This window comes from Colius striatus, chromosome 12 (genome assembly GCF_028858725.1).
Source record: "Colius striatus isolate bColStr4 chromosome 12, bColStr4.1.hap1, whole genome shotgun sequence".
Taxonomy (NCBI): domain Eukaryota; kingdom Metazoa; phylum Chordata; class Aves; order Coliiformes; family Coliidae; genus Colius; species Colius striatus.
Genome location: NC_084770.1, coordinates 22,571,252 through 22,590,692, shown reverse-complemented (window position 1 = coordinate 22,590,692; position 19,441 = coordinate 22,571,252). Strand labels below are relative to the sequence as shown.

General features: G+C 43.9%; 2 protein-coding genes across 4 annotated transcripts in view; one reads left to right on the top strand and one right to left on the bottom strand.

Moving 5' to 3' along the window:
* The window catches only part of VEPH1 (ventricular zone expressed PH domain containing 1), a 98,538-nt gene extending 96,481 nt beyond the window's left edge, over positions 1–2,057 (bottom strand). The window contains exon 1 of the mRNA XM_062005612.1: positions 1,982–2,057. The gene's annotated coding sequence lies outside the window, so the exon portion shown is untranslated. The remainder of the gene's footprint in view (positions 1–1,981) is intronic.
* Positions 1,658–18,717, top strand: LOC104560253 (lysosomal amino acid transporter 1 homolog). Of its 3 annotated transcripts, none has more exons than XM_062005621.1 (9): positions 1,658–1,715; positions 4,150–4,273; positions 5,680–6,037; positions 7,218–7,347; positions 8,427–8,517; positions 10,174–10,298; positions 11,208–11,303; positions 12,294–12,479; positions 17,848–18,717. In XM_062005621.1, the coding sequence occupies exons 3-9, from the start codon at positions 5,688–5,690 to the stop codon at positions 17,947–17,949; spliced, it is 1,080 nt and encodes a 359-aa protein (XP_061861605.1). In that variant the 5' UTR covers positions 1,658–1,715; positions 4,150–4,273; positions 5,680–5,687; the 3' UTR covers positions 17,950–18,717. The 3 variants fall into 3 exon arrangements, with proteins under 3 accessions (XP_061861605.1, XP_061861604.1, XP_010203838.2); XM_062005620.1 differs by having other exon boundaries at positions 1,678–1,876; XM_010205536.2 differs by lacking the exons at positions 1,658–1,715; positions 4,150–4,273 and adding an exon at positions 4,330–4,395.
* The last annotated feature ends 724 nt before the right edge of the window (positions 18,718–19,441 follow it).

Sequence of the window (19,441 nt, the reverse complement as noted above, 5' to 3'; positions counted from 1 at the left end):
ACTTGGGTCCCAGGGTATGTATGGATGGAGACCTTAGGCGAGGCTGCTCAGAGCCATCAAAACCTGTCAGTTCCCCCAGATCACAAATGCTTCCCAGCTTCCATTATCCATTTGCTCAAATTTTGTTTGCCTCCATAAATTGTTACAAGGAGTATTTGCAGGCTACTTTATCCTCTTCAGTCACCTGCATGGTCTCTCCAGTTACTACCCTTGCATGCTTCAGGTTCACATACAGTTCTCAGATGGGTGCCACGTGAGTTACACCAAGAGGCAGTGGGAGGTGTGAGAGAGTGATGCTGTGTGCAGCCCTGCTGCCAGTGTGGCCTTTCCTGCAGTGTGGCAAGCTCCTTCCAGCCTGCTCCCCTCTTCTCCCGCTCTGCATCAGACCCAATTCTGTGTTCACAGGTGAGCAGGTTCCAGCTCGCAGGCTCTGCAACAACAGGCACCACTTGAGCATCTCAGCCAGAACATTGCAAGGCATGTAACAAAACCTATTCCTTCCCTGAGCCTGTCTGCTGCTAGAAATTTTACAAATCTGCATGCTTTTGCCCATCAACAACAGATGAGCCTCATAGACACAAACAGGGAACTTCACTGTGCCAGACAAATGCTGCTCAACTGCCAAAACCAACACTGAATCATTGCTTGAGCAGCAATTAAACCAGAACAATGCAGATACCCCAGCCTTCCTTTAATCATTCTCCCAACCCTGAGTTAATTAGTTAGGCTGCAGTAAGTACAGAAATGATGAGCCTGCACGAGAATGAAACATAAAATTGTGTTAAAAATGCAGTAAATTATACAACACCCTTTCCTCCCAAAATATTTTATTCATGCCCAAGAGTGCACATGCTGGGATTGTTCCTTACACTTCCTTGGATGGCAGATCCCCAGCTGCCATTAGGGTGTGGGTGAAAAGGTGGAGTGAGAGAGCTGCCAAGGCTCCGTGAGTCCAGCGGGTACTAACGCAGCTCTGGAAAGGTCACCAGGGTGTTTGTGAGGAGTGCAGGGCAGAGGCTGTGCCTGCAAAGGGCATGCTGGCGGTAAACAGATGGGGTGGGGGCCTCTTGGTGTGAAACCTCAGTGCTTTATTCCTCCCAACAGCTGCCCTGGGAGCGACGTTTTCTTGTATAAAAGAGGGGCAGCGCCGCTGATGCAACTGCCTGAAGAGTCTTGTCAGCATAAGCACCCCGTCTGGCACCTGGGGTCTGCACGGGGCTGCGTGAGAAAACATTGGGAACGATCTCCAAGTTGTCCGGGAGCAGCGGCTGCGTGGTTTGCGTGGAGCACGGCGGTTCGCTGCCGTGACTCGGAGCATCAGCATCCTTTTGCAGCCTGATCTAGGTGACCCTGCTTCTGCAGGGGGGTTGGACTAGATGATCTCTAAAGGTCCCTTCCAACCCCCACCATTCTATGATCCTGGCACTGCGCCAGCACCTTGTCCCGTTCCTCGGCGCAAGCTCAGCCTCGGCGCTGCTGCGCTCGGTAGCGAGGAGCGGACTGCTCGGGCTGAGGGGCGATGCGAGCCGAGGGTCCCCGTTCCGCTGCTCGCCCGCAGAGGGCGCCCGGGCCCCGCGGCTGCGGCGCGGGATGGAGCGGCGGGCGCGGCGCGGCCCGAGCGGAGCGGAGCCCGGGGAGGGGAGGGGAAAGGGGCGGGCGGTGCCGCCGCTGTGTCCCCGCCGTGTCCGAGCTCGAGCCGCGCCGTAGCCGCCGGGGTGAGTGCCGGGGTCTCTCCCGACGCCGTCCGGTGGGTGGCGGCCGCGTAGCCCCCTCCCCGAGCGCAACCCCCCGAGCGCGGGGTCTTCCGCGCAGCGAAACCGCGCCCCGGCGCCGGGCGGCCCCGCCGCATCCCCGGAGCAGCAGCAGCCCTCACCAGGTCGGTGCCCGCCCCGCTCGGGTGCGTGTCTTCGCCTCCCCGGGACTCCTCGGCCCGAGCCCCCCCCGTGCGTTGCTGCGTACTTGGTGCCGGAGAGTCGCTCACCTTTCTTAACGCCGTCCTTAACTCCTTTATCGCCGCCTTCCTCGTTCTCACCTCTCTTGGGATGACCAAGTGCCATCACCCTGTGGGATGTGCCGGGGCACCCAGGGTCTGCAGAGACCACAGCAGCTGCCACCTCCGGGACCTCCTTCCCGCAGCGCGCCGGGCTCCCCGGGGCTGCGGTGCCCGCGGCGCTCTGCGGGAGAAAGGCGCTGCCCCCTCCGGGAGAAAGGCGCTGCCTCAGGGTTTGATGGTTTGGGCTGCTTGTTTGGGTTTTTTTTCCTTTGCACACGCTAAGTTGGAAGTGCTCTGTGAGAACTGGGCTTGGTTTCAAGGTAAAGTCTGATGATGAAGAGGCAGCATTCACGATCAGGAGCGTGTGAAAATTTATTTAGAGAATAGCTGGAGACAAAATACAATGTCTGCGTTAATACTGGGCAAGGTTGGAAGAAACCCTGAGTTACTCCTTAGCTCAGCTCTGATTTTTTTTCCCCAGTAGTAACTAAATTATGAGTACTATACAACATCCTTTTGGATTTCAAGCTGTTAGTAGCTGCCATTTAGAGAATGTGCAAATCTGCCAAACACACATATCTGACATCTTAACACATTACTGGTAATGTCTCGTTACTTGACATCTAGGAACATGCATCAGCCAGAGCGCCTGGATGTTCGCAGCAGTTTGGCAGCTGGAGAGGCAGAGAATCTGTGGCAAGCCTTCCAAGTTCCAGGGGAAGCTTGCCTTTCCTTCTCTGCACTGAGAAGCTGCTCTTAACGAAGTGCATTTCACTTTTAAGCCATTGACTATTTCTGTTTGCACATTTTTTTAGCCACAGAACAAGCTATTAAAACAAGAAAGTGTCCAAACGGGAGTCTGAAGCTACCGAGTCCTTATTACTAAATGTCTTGCACTGTAATGATTTTATTTCTAGCTAGAGAAACACTAAAGCTTTTCAGAAAGGCGTGATGTCAAGGCTGCAAGGTAACTGTTCTGTGAAAATAACAGCTCTACTGTAATGTTTCCAAATGCTGGTAACTAGTACTTGGGCAGAAACAGGAACTTCAGTCACCTTTTCCTTTTCTCATCATTGGCAACTTGAATCCTGTCATAGCAGTCTCCTTATCCTCTTTTCAGGTGGAAAATATTTAATGCAACCAAATGAAAGCAAAAGGGTTTTCTTTTTAAATCACAGAATCACAGAATGGTAGGGGTTGGAAGGGACCTTTAGAGATCATCAAGCAGCTCCACCTACATCAGGTCAAATGTTGATGACAAATGCAAACGTCAGTGCAGGATTGTAGGTATTGGAGGAGGGGACCATCTGTACTGGGATAGCTCAAACACCACCACTCTTTCAAGCTGAAAGTGTACTCATGAAATACTGCAGTGCCAGAGGACTTGGTTTTGGTGATCAGCCCCCCCTCCCTTTGGTGGGGTTTTAAGAAAATTAGCAACTATTGTGAGATGAAAAATACAGTCACCAGGACTGGCAACAAAAACATCATCCTGCTGCATAAATGCAAAGTAATAAGAAGCCCAGAATATCCACATGCTTGAAATGTGTGAAGTGTGCCGTGTGGCAGGAGGCCAAAGCTCAAGTCTGCAGTCATCTGGGGAGCATAAGTGGTCTGTCTAATTCCTACCACTTTCTAAACTGTTTGGTTTTCCGTAATAGCTGCAGGGGTTTGGAGCAGGCTATAGCATGAGATCAGGTGGCTGAGTCTGAATTGCCTTGTTTAGACTTGCTGCCACATAGTCCTTGATCTTACAAGAGAGCTTTTGCATGCCTGAGTCCAAGTGCAATTGGGATATTCTGACATGGTTTCACAAACCACGTTAAACCTCCTTCTTCAGCCATTAATCTAAAATACCACCTTCAATTTTACCATGCTATTTTTTACATCTCACACGTTTGGCTTATTGGGATGAAACTTCATGAGCATGTATGGGCTTTTTGTTACAATGTCTATGCATGGCTGAAAGCTCATGCCTAGAACCTGCCTCCTCAGCAGCACGTGTGCTTTGATGTTCCTCCCAGATTAGTCGTCTTTTCAGAGGTGGCTGCAAAGTCTAATAACTTCACCAGAATAAGGTGAGTATCTCTTATAGACTAAGGGGAATTCTTAGTGTGTTAACACATATTTAGTGTCTTATTGTTTAATTGGTTTAGGTCCCACGATGATGTTTCTCTTGAGGGGAGGCCAATTTCTGCAGAACACTTGCGGCAGCATTTCCCATCACAGATCCCTGAAGTCTCATCAAAGGAAAAAGTGGGTTTCCCCGTGACTAGCAAAGTGAGTCCTAACTTCACAGTGAATGATGCTTCTCGAAAACAAACTGTGTGAGACTTTGTCAAGATTTGAGAACAGTTTGGTGCATGACAAGAGTGGCCCCAACCTGTTCCACTGCAGAAAAGGTATATCATCATCCTTTCCATCCATGTGCCCATGTTTGTGGAGGGAAGAACATCATAAACCCCAGCCACGAACAACAGACCTTGGAGACTGTTGTCTGGGAGATACTGTATAACTTTATGCACTTCTAGAGGGATGCCATTATACCTCAGTGTTCTTCCTGTCTCCTGAATTCCCTGTGCATCTCGGATGTTCCAAAGGGTCTTACAAATTTTCACAGTCTTTCCTGTTACTGGTTCTACATCTGTCTTTAAACACTAAACAGCTGAAGCTGTTGGTACAGTACTTATCCTGTTGGATTTGGATCTTTTTAAACAGTGCCTTTCCTCTGGCTTTTTTGCTTAATAGCTCCTTCATTTCAGCCTCCTCTGTAGGAGGAATTATTAACCTTCAGAGGTCTTACCCTGCTCGTTCAGATGATGATTCATCAGCTGTTTTTTTTTTTGTCAGCAACAAGTTTGAAGGAATAGTAATAGACAATGCTGCATTTTTATCAAAGTTCTCTTCAATTTTGTAGTGGTCAGCCTCCTAAGGGAATGCTAACATTTCAAATAGGATGGATATTTCACCAGCAACAAAAAAAAGTCCCTCCCCAAAAACCTCCAGAGGCATTATAAATGTAGAAATACATTATACACATATATTTTCTTATACAAGAAGATATACAAGTCAAACCCCACCCTCTCTTGTTTCAAAGTTTAAACTGTATTGCACTATTATGTTTCATTCAGAGGATCTTGGGGAGCAGGAGTACCCTCCATTTGCCTTCTGCAAGTCTCTTCTGCTTTCCATCTTTCCTCTGGAGAATTAAAGAATGCAAACTGCGTCACACTATGTTGAATCACTAGTTAGTCTGATGGACCAGCTGGATCAAAGTAGACCACAGAGCCCACCTGGAATCTGAGTCTGCAGTGACTTCTTTTTCGTAACATTATCCTGAAATTAGTTGCATACAAAGACACATAATGTGTGTGATCTGGGCTTGGACCTTTAAAGAATGTTACAGTTACTTTATTGGCACAATGTCGAACACAAAAATCAGAGTTTTGGTCTTAAGTGCAAATAAATTGCTTGCTTTCCTTCCTGCTGTAGCAGATTGCTGGCACCTCGGTGTAACTGGCAGGCTGGGTCTAACACAACCTCAGACTAAGATCTAAATCTGAACCACAGAGTATTTTTCTTTCTTGGAAGTCCAACTCCTCTTCTGCAAGCAGTGAAAATAAGCAAACATTGCATGGTTAATGTCTTATTCACACTGGCTATATTTATTTCTTTGAATTTGGCAGGTCCCTTGATGAGATTGGGAATAGCTGTGCTCTGCAGCATCCATCTGCATGCAGAGGTCTTTTCACAGAGGATATTCAGCGCTGGTAATAAACGGATTTGTGGATTTGTGGATTTGCATGGGGTAAAAAATGGAGGCAGAAATAAACTTCTGGAACTGAATCTCGGTCCGGGAACGATGGCTTCTGAGCTGCATCCACATGCTTTCAATATCTCCCCAGTAGAGAATAGGAGATTGTGCATAAATGGAACACCATGGATTTGGCATCTCCTAGAAGAATGTGTCGAGGACGTGTGGGAGTATTGGAGCGTTGTCATAGGACTGATTTCCATTGTCTGCTTTCTGTTTGCTGCAATACCGTAAGTTGAAAGTCTTAAGCAGTCCTCAGATTCAAACATGAGTAATCTTGCCCGAAGCCTTTTTCAAAAGCTGCCTTTAAAATAAAATCTTATCTTGGAAATGTTTCTCTATCTGCATAACACAGATATAATATGCCAGAGAAGCATGTTGTTTGCAAAAATATTTGGTGGTTGACAAATGAGCTTGATGTACTGTTCTGTTGTACTGAATTGACACTAATCTCTGCCACTTAGAGCAAATGAGGATAAATCACCTCTTCTCCCTTATCTTCTCCACCCTGAGATGTGTGTGCACGCACAAGCACACTTGCAGCACAAGCAGGCTCAGTGTTTATTTAAACCACATGCTGTGGTGCCGGCTCCTGCCAATTACATTTGGGTTTGGAAAAGGTCAGCAGCACATGAGTTAGAACTTGGGTAGTGCCAAACTGATTGTTGTTTGGTCGCTGGCACTGGCTTCAGCTTTCAAATATGTAGGTGGGAGATGACAAAGGAAAAGTAGAAATGGCCCTAGCAGGTGAAAACGCCTGAAACAAAATGGGATTGACTCCAAAGTCTGTCCCCATAAGGGGGATACGGGTTTCTGAACTAGTAAAAGGGATGTGGAAGTCAAGCAGAGTAAAGCTGCTCTTAGTAAGCTATTGAGCTTCAGAAATATTAGTTGAGCATGGGATTCATCAGGATATGTCTAATGGACTCAGGTTTGGGGTTGCTTCGTAGTCCCTCTCCATTGGGAATCCAGTCCTCCAGTTTAGAGGCCCAAGTGCAGCTTCAACTCTTCCAGGAGCGTTGCTTGTTCTTAGCCCTCCTACGTTAAATAACAGTGTTTTTCTTATTTCAGTATTTTGAAGTCAGGTATTTACAGCAGATGAATATCAAATGCTTACAGCACACTTCTGATGTCCAGAAAATGGTATTTCAGTGCAGGCCACAAAAAAAGGAGCACATGCAGCAGTAATGAGGTTGTGATTTGAGTCTTTTGTTACGTTAGACTGAGACGCAGTGAGCCGTAGTGATACTGAGTTCTTCTTCAAAGGGGTAAGCGGAGTATTGCTGTGATAGGTCTCTTGTGGCTAGAGTTTTAATCTTCCTTCATTCAGATTTTGAAAAATGTACTTCTGAGCTTATTAAACATTCCGTGCTTCCATTATTTCACCATTACCTTTGGAATTTGTGCCAGTCAAATTTACATTGCTGCTCGGAACGGGAGAGTGGATCAAGCACTGTCGTCAGGCTTTCTGCTGTGTTGGATAGCTGGAGATCTTGCAAATGTCATAGGCTGCTATTTAACAAATCAACTACCAATCCAGGTAATCTGTCAATATTCCTGCTTTTTGATTTATCCTTTTTAAGCTAGCTCTTTAAACTCCAGGATAACTTACTATTCCCAGAGCTGGGAAAGAAAGGAGTTTTGTGTTGTGTTCTCTGATCTGCCTCCTGCAAAATACCTCATTACTTTCCCAAATATTTCCAGTCATGCTGTAGTGTGTTAGAGGAATCAGTTCACACTTGTAATTAACATTGAAAGAGACTTACTGGGTGTTGCTCAGTGATGAGTGAAGTGGGGAGTTTTCATTTGAGCATCAGCTTCAAAATAAGCTCAAAGAGCAAATAGGGCTGGAAAGGACTGGGAGGAAGCTGTGTTTAGCTTGTAAGGGATCAAGCTGTTTGGAGGCAACTACTTCTTAAACATCCTTGTTGTTTCTTAAGAAGACTGTAGTAACAAGGATGTGCTAGTTCCAAGCTGTTAATATCTGACTAACTTGAAAATGTATTTTGTTCATTAAGGAGAGGGTTTCTCCGAAAGGAACAGCTGGATGTTAACATATCTGAAACTTCTTTACCCCTGTGGCTTGTATTTTGGACTCTTAATTAAAAGAGAAAGAGGTATATGTTGCTCACCTGCAGAAGCTTTCACAGGCTGGAGATGGACCTGAGGGTGGACAGAGTTGTCTTCTCTTTCACAACTTAGCACATGGCACTGACCATTCCATCTCCTCATTATGAGAAGGCGAAGAAAGCAGATGGGGTTCCTGTTACTGACATAAGAGGCACTAAATAAGATTAGTAGGTTCCAAAGTGCTGGGAAACTAGGTGGAGCAGCCTTAAGCTTCTGGGCAGGAAGGATTTATCTGCCCAGGCAGGAATTTTGCATTATGCCTCCTGGAAAATGATCGTCTGCTGTGATTGTGTCAGCGAGTCCCAGTTGGGTGAAGCTGATGCTGCTTTCATCTGCAGTGGCCTTACCTGTTCAGCAGTGGCAACACTGGCTTTTTTGGCACTTTGGTGTTTGTCATTCACATGATGGTTATGAAGAAAAACTTCCATGCAGTTCTGATATTTTGAACTATTTTCCCTACTGAACAAGCGAATGTATCTTCTCTTTCAGATTGTCACTGCCATTTTTTATGTGAGCATGGATATAATCATGACTTCACAATTTGTCTACTATAAGCTCAAAAACCAGAAGATGACAAAATGTAAGGGTTTTCAACAATTATAAACCTTTTATGTAATGTGGCACACTCTTTACTTTGACATTTCCTACAGCTTTTAAATCACTTTGTTTTCAGAGGGAGCAAAATACAAAGTGCACCAGTTCTAGTTGAAGTAGTTATTGCTTCCTGATTTCTCAGGCTCTTGGGAAAATCCTACCCATTTCTCTTCTCTTCCTTTCTACCTTGCTCTTCTCTTACCCATGTAATATCTGTATATATCTTCCATGTAGCAGTTTCAGTTAGTATAGACATTAAAAAATACGATAGTTTTGTGGAATCTGGTTCTGTAACTTACTCCATGGTTTTACTGTCTACTTACAGCTACCTAAATATATGTATAAGTTGAAAGCAGACATTATTTCTTTGTGTGGCTCAGTTAGTTTTCTCCAGGTTGATTGAAACTGGACTTTATTTGCTTATAACACAAAATATCCTGACATCTTCATATGCTCTGTTTCAATACATACAGTTAAAAGACATATTCAAGGGAAATGAAATTACTTGGGTTGTGCTTTGTAAAGTCCTGGGAGTGGTTGTAGTATTCAGCCTACCAATGGGCTACTGTTTGGACTGAAATGGAAGATGGAAAGCTCTGTTCACATTGTATCAAATCAAAAACATTAACTCATCAATCTAAAAAAACCCAACAAACTATCAAAGAAAATCCATGGTACAGCAGAGCTAACAAAAAGCTGAGGTAAAACAGATGCCTGCCCAGCAGACTAAATAGGGATGAAGCAGAGTCATTCAATATGGAACTGATAATAAACCTGGAGAGATAGATCAGTGCTGAAGAAATTTCCTTCCTGCTGCCTACTCTTGAAAACAAACACAGGCTTTTGTGCATTTTTACTGCCTGCTCCAGCTGAGTGGTTTGCAGAGCTGGAGAGGGAGGAGTGGTACTGTGATTAAAGCTGCAAAAGAAGGTTTCTCAGTACCCAGTTCTGGAGCAGATGCCCTGGACAAGTTGCTCAGTTTAGCACTACTAAGCCTGTGTTAGACTACAGATCTTTCAGACAGGCTTACTAATGCTGTACAGCAGTTAGTTCCACTGGTAACAGTGACTGCAGAGCTTTACCAGCATCTTGCCGATCCAGAAGACAGCGTAGCTCTGGGGTTGTGTAGGATGGCCTGCCATTTTCCAGTTGTCTTGTGGGCATCTGTGGCTTTGAATATATGAGTCTCAATAAGGCTGGATATCTAGCTAACCATGGTCACAGCACTTAGATGACATATTTGTCCTAAAACCATTTAAGTTCATTTAAATTCAAATATCCTTACATATGCAGTTTTTAATCAAGTTGTGTTGAAGGAAGCTGTTATATTTTACTTTACTTAGCAATTTTCTATTTATCAGGTGTTACTTAATCATAAACTGTTAGGAGTTAATATAAGAAGGAGCTGTTGAAGGAGTTCCTCTCCTGTTCCTGCACCTCTGCCATTGCATAAAGACCCAGCACAGCTATGATAGTGAGCAGGGTTGGACACAAGGCCCAGAAGAAAGAGTTGGACTTACATTGCTGCCAAGATACACAAAGTCCTACCTTTGCATTTATGTGTTCATATTCCAAGCAACAAGTGACCTCAAATCAACAGCAGATGTGATTTTTCAGCTGGTCTGTTTGTATGTCGTTCTAGGCAGCAAAGGTCTGAGGAATTTCTGTGTGACCTGGATCATGGTGTGTATAGCACTGTGTGTTATTGTCCTCTGCCAGCTGTTACTAAGAAACCACAACCAGAGTACAGTAATCAACAGGAGTAATGTAAGTTCTTACCTGCTTGCATTCCCCCCCAAAAATCCCACCCACAAGTATCTTGGAAGGACCACGTACTCTGAGCTTTAGGGAGAACTGGGTGATGTTTGTAACAACGATGTAGAGACCATAAACGTGGCACTATGCAGATGTGGCAACTGTGAGGCATCCATCTCAAAATGAAGACATTATAAAACTGCTTCTGTTAGCAGTTTCCTGGGTTTGGGGCTTTTTTCCTGTCCCTTGGGTCGTTAGGATGTGCTGCTCTGCGAAATAACACATCTGCGTGGTGTGTTCCTGCGTGTCACACGCCGTAGGCAGCCGTGTAGAGACTGCACAGACACAAGTGAAATCAATAAAAGTGGAAAATTACAATTGTACCTGCTGCTGCTGGCGTTTCAGCTGGAAGGTTCACAGGCTATTCTAGCAATCTGAGTGCCTCCATACTAATGCCAGTAAAATAATTGTAATCCAGCAACACTGCCCAGCAGGGAAGCAGCTTGTTTTCAAAACACAGCCGGAGTGAGGAAACTAACAACTCTGAAACTGTGAAAAATGAGTGTTTTGCTTTCTCCAGACAGGATGATTCATTTTTTTGTAGCGGCCTTTGCCACAGTTCTTAGTTTTGGTTTGAATTATTGTGCCCAGGCTTTTTTAGCAGGAGCACTGGATTGATATTAGTGCGCTATCCTGAAGCCCGGCAGTAGTTTTGATCTCGGTCGTGGCTATGATGCAGCAGTGGGCATTGTTGTGAGAGAAAGATTAAACCCTTTCTAGTCCTCTTTGGTCATTTGAAGAGCAGCACTGAAGTGCTTTGAAAGGAGTTCTGTCCAGAACATCAGCTAGCGGACTTTCAGTTTAATCCTCTGAAATGCCTGAAAACATCCTTGCCAAAATACATGTACCTTTCTTTTTCAGAACTCTCTTGATATGATTGAAATGTCAGGCTTCATTTGTGGCTATATGTCCTGTGTGTTTTACTTGGGAAGTAGATTTCCTCAGCTGTATAAAAACGTAAGTGGGTTTTTGGCCAAGTACACTTGCATATGGTACAAAGTACTCTCTGTTGCTTTAGATGTTGGATTCTCCCTAACAGTGAGCCCTCTTGAACTCCAGAGCCTGCTTTGATTTTGTGACTGTCTAAAGTAGTTTAAAAAAAAAGAAATTCCTTTTTTCCCCCACCCCTATTCAGAGGAGGATGGCAGAATTTAAGGAAAATAACGGTCTCTGATTGATGGAAGAGGATTGATTGGCTGAGGAAGTGTTTACAGTTGGGTTTATCTGATATGAGCAGAAACATGCTTTGTGTGATTGTTGTCATGACCGAGTGGCATCTCCCCTTTTCTTTCTCCAAACTATTCCACCTGAAGTAACTAAATGTTAGAATCAGGGAAAATGAATTTAGACTTTTAGCCCCTTTCCCCAGACATACCATTACTCTTTTTTTTCCCCCCCAGTTTCTTCACTCTCAGTATATTCAACCAACCAACCAAAACAGGGACAAACACAACAGAAGAGCAGAAGGTTTTATACTGTCTGTTGTCTACAGTCTCCTGGTTCATTTCCAAGCCCATACATATTCCTCATCTACCTTTTCCTCCCCAGAGGAAAAGTCTACTACAGAGACTGATAGAGCAATAGATTTCTAAAGAGTGAAATGCCATTTGTGAGGTGAACTTGGTTCTGCAGGGGGGTTGGACTAGATGATCTCTAAAGGTCCCTACCATTCTATGATTCTATTCTATGCTTCTATGATTATCCTTGCTGCTTTACACTTCCACCAAAGTTACACTAACTGGAGCTGTCTCTAGGAAATGTGACAGTGTCTATAGTTTTCTATGCTGAAAGTGCTAAGGTGGGAGAATCCAGAGCCTGGGAAGAGATGGACAGGAATGACAGAAAGTCTTTGGATGTGTTAGAATACAAAATGCAAAGAATAGCTATATTTGGCTCCTGGGATACACGTTTTAACATTTGTTTGTGTCTGTGAAAACTTCCCTTTAGTTCCGACGAAGATCAACAGAAGGCACTTCGTATCTGCTGTTTGCATTAGCCATGATGGGAAACTCTACATATGGACTGAGCCTTGTCTTAAAGATGCCAGCTGCCAAATCCTTCCAGGCCCTCTACTTTTTACACCATCTTCCGTGGCTCATTGGGAGCTTTGGAGTTTTGTTTCTAGACCTTTTTGTATCCTTTTCCAAGCCAGAGTTCCTCAGGATGGGCTTATTAGGGAGTAGGTCAGAAATGATGGGGATTTTCTTCTTTTCTGTGATTCTACCTGATCTTTCAGAACTATAATTGGAATGCTTTTTTGTAATAATACTGCTTGGTAAGTAGAACAAGTTTATAGTAAATGTCTACTTTTTCGAGCTCCATTGCTCAGGTGAATTCACATCTTGCAACCAGTGCATATGGAAATCTGCAGGGCTGAGGTTGCACATTGTGCTGTTTTTCTTAGGTTTGCTGCCTGATAAATGTCTTTTTTTGTTAGGAGAGAACATACCCAAAAAACCCCCACAAACAAAGCAAAACAACCCCCCAAAACCTGCTCATTTGTAAGTGCAAATATAGAACTACAGCTTTGAGAATCTGGTTAAATTGTGTTACTGCAAGATTGTGTTAAAATCAGGGACAATGAGGTTTTGGCCAACTTAGTTTCAGAAAAATGACACTTCACAAAGAAATGCTGTGAATACCCTTAACTGTGTGATTTGGGGCAAAATCAAATGCATTGAGACACTGAATGCCTCTGAAAAGCAGGGGCTGTGCTCGTAGAGCCATGCAAAGGGCTGGCCAGATACACAGTTATCTAGGTTAGTGTGCTGGCTTCTTGAAAGTCCTCAGCAAGCTTAAAACCTTTTTTATTCTTATATTCAGGGGACATGACATAGTAACTAACATCCTGTGGGCATCTTACCTGTTAGTCTTGCTCTTTCTAGGTTGTGCACTAGCATTTTGTGATTAAGACATTAAAAGCAAAAGGTTTAGAGTAATACTGTACTTTTGCTTTAAAAGCCTGGTGAGCAGCAATGTGGTCTTACTCCTCATTGTAGGTTTTCAATCTTGTTTCTCTAGTTATATTTTCACTTAAAAGAGTGTAAAGAGGAGCCTTTCTGATCTTTCCTGAAGTGGGAGTTTTAGGTTTGTGCCTGAAAACCTCTTGGTCCTTAGCTCTATAAAACTATAAAACAGGCTGAAATGAAGAGTAATTTCAGGGCTATGCTGAAGCATATTATGTTAATCTGTTCCATATTAAAAGGAAGTTCTTTACCAGATTCACCTGGAAGGGTTCCAGAAGTTATGATTCCCAGGCATCGCTCTTGTCTTTTTGATTAAAGTAATTTCACGAGGCGCTCGGCTGGGAGGAGCTGGGGGCTGGCCTCGGGATGGACTGCTAAATTACACTGTCACTGCAGCCAGCCAGCTGTGCTTCTCCTGTCCCCTGCTGTGGGGATGCGAGTGGGCAGCTCAGCAAAACATTCTGTGTCCTGGGAACACAGCCGTGCAGTGGTGAGACTGAGCTGTGGCTCGTGGCCCTGTTGGATAGATGCTGTTGTTACCTTTTCTGAGACCATGCAGTTCCTTTTGCTTGAGCAGGCTGTAGGGCTTCGGGGTTGCCATCGTGGGGCTGGATTCAGAGCTCAGGACTCTTCTTCCATGAATAAAATAGTGACTCTTTCTTCCATCCTCAGCCCCCCAGCTGGAAACATAAACCAGCCAGTATTTATTTACCCCAACCCCCCTAGAACTGGATCTTGATGACCCTTACAGTATGTTATGTGCATATTTGCAGATGCCTTTCTATGCTGTGCTCTGAAAAGGAACTTTTACATTAGCCACAAAGCTCCCCCTCTCTGTGCCCTGCCCTAGGATCACAGTGCCAGCATGCACATGACATTCATTTCTGGGTTCTGTCTTGATTGGAGTCTGAATCCAATCTTGCTAATAGTCTTCCAGTTCAAATTATATTGAGAACAGATGCTTCCAAATCAGGTTGAGGAGCTTATAGGAACCTAGTCAAGTATCTAGTGTTAGCTGAAAATGTATAAAGTATTTGTAATCAAGAAAAAAAACAAAAGCAGACCTCCTGCTTTGAGAAGCCCTGAAGGTAAGGAAGCCAATGGTTTTACAGAGAGAGCTTCATTACTGTCTCTTGCTGAGCAAGAAAGTAAAAGACCTAACAAACTGATATGTCACGATGGACCAGAAAATGAGGAACAGGATCACCTGGCTTTTGCAAAACAGAGGAATTAGACCAAGAAGTCCCAAGAGGGAGGTGTTTTGCAATTGATCATTTGTGTAACAGACAATTTCTGTTTTGAGGAGTAGTTGCAGAAACTGCCAAATTCTAGTAGACCTTTGTTCCTAATAGTGTCCAGAGTTTCATTAGGTGGAAAACAAAGTCTCATTTCTCAAGGTCCAGGCCAGGATTAAGAGTTCACTTACTCTGTGTCTGCTGCAGTATTCTTTTCCTTCCATCTGACATGGCTGGCATTGCCTATTTGTAGAAAACAAGTGCACTCCTGATGATAGCTGAAGCAGCAGCTCCAGCGTTGCTTAGTGCAGGATTGCACTGGGGTTGTTTTGGTTTGGAATAACAGGATAACACACTCACCCTGGTTCTTTAGGTGTCTACAGATAAAGTGATTTGGATGCACAATAAGCCACTTATTTTCACTAAGTAATGCAGGTTTCCAGTTGCTTGGAAAGTGTCAATTGTCCTCCTTTTTCATTTTAAGGGGAGTTTCACGGCATTACACATTCCAGTTGTAAATTGGGCACGATTTTCCTTTCCAGTAAATGTTTCCTTCTAACTGCTGCTGTGTAGTGGAAAGTGGTTGGAGTTTCTCAAGAGACCACAAAGCTCAGGGTTTAAGTGAGTCTGACAGAGCTTTGTGTCAGTCAGAGAGGCTTAGTCTGGGTTTGCCCTCTCTGAGGTTCAATGGTGGACCTTATTAGAGCTCTGTTTTATGTGTGTGATTGCTTCCTGTTTCACTTGTACACAGGGATGCAATACCACAGATTTTGAAGCACTGAATCAGTGGATGAGCAGCTCTGCCCTTAGGCTTGTAGCAGCAGCCATCACTGGGTTTCAGAGACTGAATCTAGTGCAAGTTTTGTTCCAGAAAACTTTGTCCTTTGCTGTAAGTCACCTGCCCTCTTCCACCCTGCCACCTTCCTCCCCTGTTCTCACCAAATCCAAACAACTCTTTGTGCCTGGTTCAGACAAAGCCCTTTACCAAGGTTTTTGCCTTTTTACTTCTCATTTGACATCACCCCATTGTCAGAGAACTGTGTTCAGATCCTCCACATGTGCTGCTTCTCATTAAGTGGAGGCAGGTTGTTACTACACAGCCGAAGTACATTCAGCAAGAGCCAAGCAGACACAGACTCTTGCACCTTTTGTGATTTGCAGGGCAACCCCTTGGTATCCATTATATACTTCCACAAAACATCATGCTTTGTCATTTACTTACACTGTGCAAAGAATGTAAGTCTGACCTGACAATTCAGCTAGGATTGTTTCCCAGCCAAACATGCAACTTCTCTGCACTCTGTAGGTGACTGCTTTTGTCTCAAAACTGTTTCATTTTTTTTGAATCATCATTGAATCGCTTAGTGAAGCAAATTTGAAATACTGAGTCATAAACTTTGAGAAGTCACTTTGGTTGTAGTCTCCACTTTAGCCTGGCTGTATGTTTAGGTCTTAAAGTTTCTCTGGGTAAACTGTCTGTCTGAAGGGAATCCTGTCTGGTCTGTAGGTGGGGGATCTCAGAGGTGGAAGGCTTTGGGGCTCTAGAATGCTGAGAACTACTTCTCTGTTCATCCCAGGCCTCTCAGAAAGCTTTTTTCCCCCCTCTCCTTATTTCTATGTAGTTACATACATCAGCGTCAAACTTCTTGCAGCCGTTGTCTACCAGACAAGTTGTTTTAACTAAAGTGTTCCTGGTAGAATTCTATGGGTCAGATTTCCTTCTAGAGAAGCTATTTCATTTGTAAAATGAGGGTTCAAGTCTAACAGCAGTGGTGATCCTGGCTCTGTGAAAACTAAACTTACATGAGCATACATGGCACTTCGTGCAAGGTACCTGTGTACACAGGTGTTTTAACACCATGTACCTTTAAACTGGCTTTTGTGCAGGTCATAGAATCATACAATGGTAGGCATTAGAAGGGACCTTTAGAGATCATTTAGTCCAACCCCCCTGCAGAAGCAGGTTCACCTAGATCAGGTCACACAGGAACATGTCCAGGTCCTTATGTTGCAGATAGGAGCTGGAAGCCCTCCCCTGCTGCTTCCATGCTGCTGGCTGTGGGGAGGTGCCTTGGTGAAGACATGTTCCTGGTAACCCCTGCTTTGCCTTCTATGTCATTTCTGTATCGATTTCTGGGACTGGGAAATCTTGATCTGTAAGATGCCACCTGTATTTCTCAGAATAGGAAAGGATACTTTAGGGAGAGCCCAGCTGGATAGGTTTGTAGTATATCTTTGTATCTTAAAATGGTACCTCTTTCAGAAAAAAGAGTGGTTTGTGTCACATTCAGTACTCAAATCTAAAACTCCTCAGCTGTCAAAAGTTCTGAAGAGAGAGAAGTCTCTCCTGTCCATTCTAGGTGCATACCCCTGATTTTTTATGTTGGGTTTTATTTATGTAAAGTCTATCTGTGCTCAGCTAATTTCATTTGAGAGCTGGAGCCTTCCAGAAAAAGGACAAGTACATACTTGTTAATTCTTTTTAGATGAGCAGCATTTCCAATGGTCTGTTATTTTTACAATAGAAACAAATGATGATGTCTAATTGCACAGTTCGGTGTTGAAAACAGCATTAAATATTGAGTCATAGTGTTGTCTGCATGTCAGTGCCTGTGAATATCATCCTCCTAGAGTTTTGCAGGAACTGAAAATGTTGTTTTCTGAGCAGGCTTTGCTGATTTTTTGCTAAGAAAAAGTTGAAGTAGCTTCCTCCCCTCCTTGCCAGCATCCATCCTCAGCTCAGCCCACAGTTTTCAGAGCACTGAGGCAGGAGGAGTACAGGGCAACGTGTTTGATTCCTTGTTGTTCCTAGATGAACCTTGTTCCTTTTCTGCTACTAATGAATTTCACACTTAGGACCCTTGCAAGCAGGAGGATGAGGCAGCAAAGGACACTTTCATGTGTGTTTGAGCCATGTAAGCAAGGGGATACGAAGCTTTTGAGTTAGAATTTGTCTGTATGTTCCCTTTTCCACTGTTGCAAGTAAAATATGATTAGAGTTTTTGCCATAAAGAAGTACTGAAAACGAGCATTAAGCAGGATTTGGTAAAGGTTGTATGCTAATGTAAGAAATTCCACAGTTGGGATTAAATAAAGGGATCAACTCACACTACAGTACACGGATTCGATACAGTGAGTTTTAAGCTTTCCTCTGCAGACTGTGGCATTCAGAGCCAGGGCCAGGACTAAACGGCTGGCTGCCTGCATTCCTCACAGCTTCTTTGGGGTTTAATGGAAAGCAAGTGCTGCCAATGCCACCTCTGTACCCTGGTTGGTTTCTTCCTTACCCCAAAATCCCAGGTGAGTCTGCAGTTCCTCCTGTACCGTCAGCGCCAGGAGGATCGACCTGACTCAGTGGTGCTGGAGGTGGAGCCGCTGCTGCTGCACGAGGAGGCTGCCTAGAGTGGGGCTGGATTCTGCTCCTGCTGGCCTTGGCTTCTGCTCTGGGGGAGCTTTAACAAGCAGTTAGGGACCAAATTTACAACTTGTTATTTATTTTGCCATTAATTAACCATTACAAATGACACTCTGGTAATAAATATTTCCTACTTACTGTGGTATTTCATGACAGGTTGTTTCTCACCCCCCTGATTTTAGCTGATTCTCCCCAATGTGTGATAAAGTCACAGCAATAGGTGCTGTGGAAGTATTTCTTTGACATCATGATGCAATGTGCATCATGGAACACCTATTTGCAGATGACCACGTGTGGCTGGTTTAATGAGGCTGAGATACCTCTGTGCCCTGAACCCAGCCTGCAGTTACAGATTGCTCCCTGGATCGTATGATAAGGTCTGGCTCTTTTTTCCTCATACTCAAAAAGACACCCTGTAATTAAGTAACTTCAGCACAGGGCATGTGTTGTTGGTACAAAAGCAGAATCCTGGTGTGAGTTGGTGGGAGCCTCACGTGTGTGGCTCATTGCAGAGTATCACTGTACATTCAAGACTTAAAGCAATTCTGCATCAATACCTCTGTGTTCCAAGGATTGTAATTACTGTATGGCATCACTACCCCTCAGAATGTTTCTGTAGAACACACATTTTCTTTGCAAGCTTCTGCTGTAAGGACCACAGAGAAAAAGCAAAGATGAGAGGCTGAGAGTGTTCCTCCTAACTGCAAGTGTTCTGCAACACTCTCGTGTCTGAAGAAAACTTTCATCAAATTATCTCAGAGTAAACTTTTTGTTAGAATTTATTGTTAAAATAATAGATATTTATTATAAAATAGATAAAATATTTACAGATATAAAATACAATGATACTTGGGTGAGTAAGTTTGTGAACAAAAGGGCTGTTCTTTGGAAAAGGTCACCATGAGCCTTTTATATGTATGGGGGCTTGTCAGGGAGCTCTGTCCCTTTGACTCAGGTGACTGTTAAAGGGACACAAATTAAGCTTTGTTTTAAGTAATAAAAACTGATAAATAATGAAACTAAGAGAGTGCAATTGATCAGATCTAAATTACTGCCAGAAGTGCACACTAAAAATGAAGCATTTTTCTCTCTGAGCTTCTGCAGGACTTCACGTGCCACTGATAAAACCTTTAAACCTGGGCTGGGGTTGGTTTGGAGTGGTGGGGGGCAGCCCCATCCCTGCTGCTGTGTATGGAAGGTTGATTTCAGCTTCTCTTCTCAGAGATTTACATGCTGATTTAAGTGCACAAGATTATCAAAGCCTTGCCTGGCTGGTGATTTGAACCATGACTTGTTGCTTTTTAATGCACTTAGGATTTGTCCTTACATCATTTCTCCAAAAGTTATTTCCCCTTTTCTTGCTGCACATTTCAGGATGTGTTTTTACCCCAGTTTCATGCTGCTGTTTGTTAGAACAACCAAGTATGGGGTATCTAAAATGACTGTGATTTAATTTGAGACTTTTAATGGAAAATAATT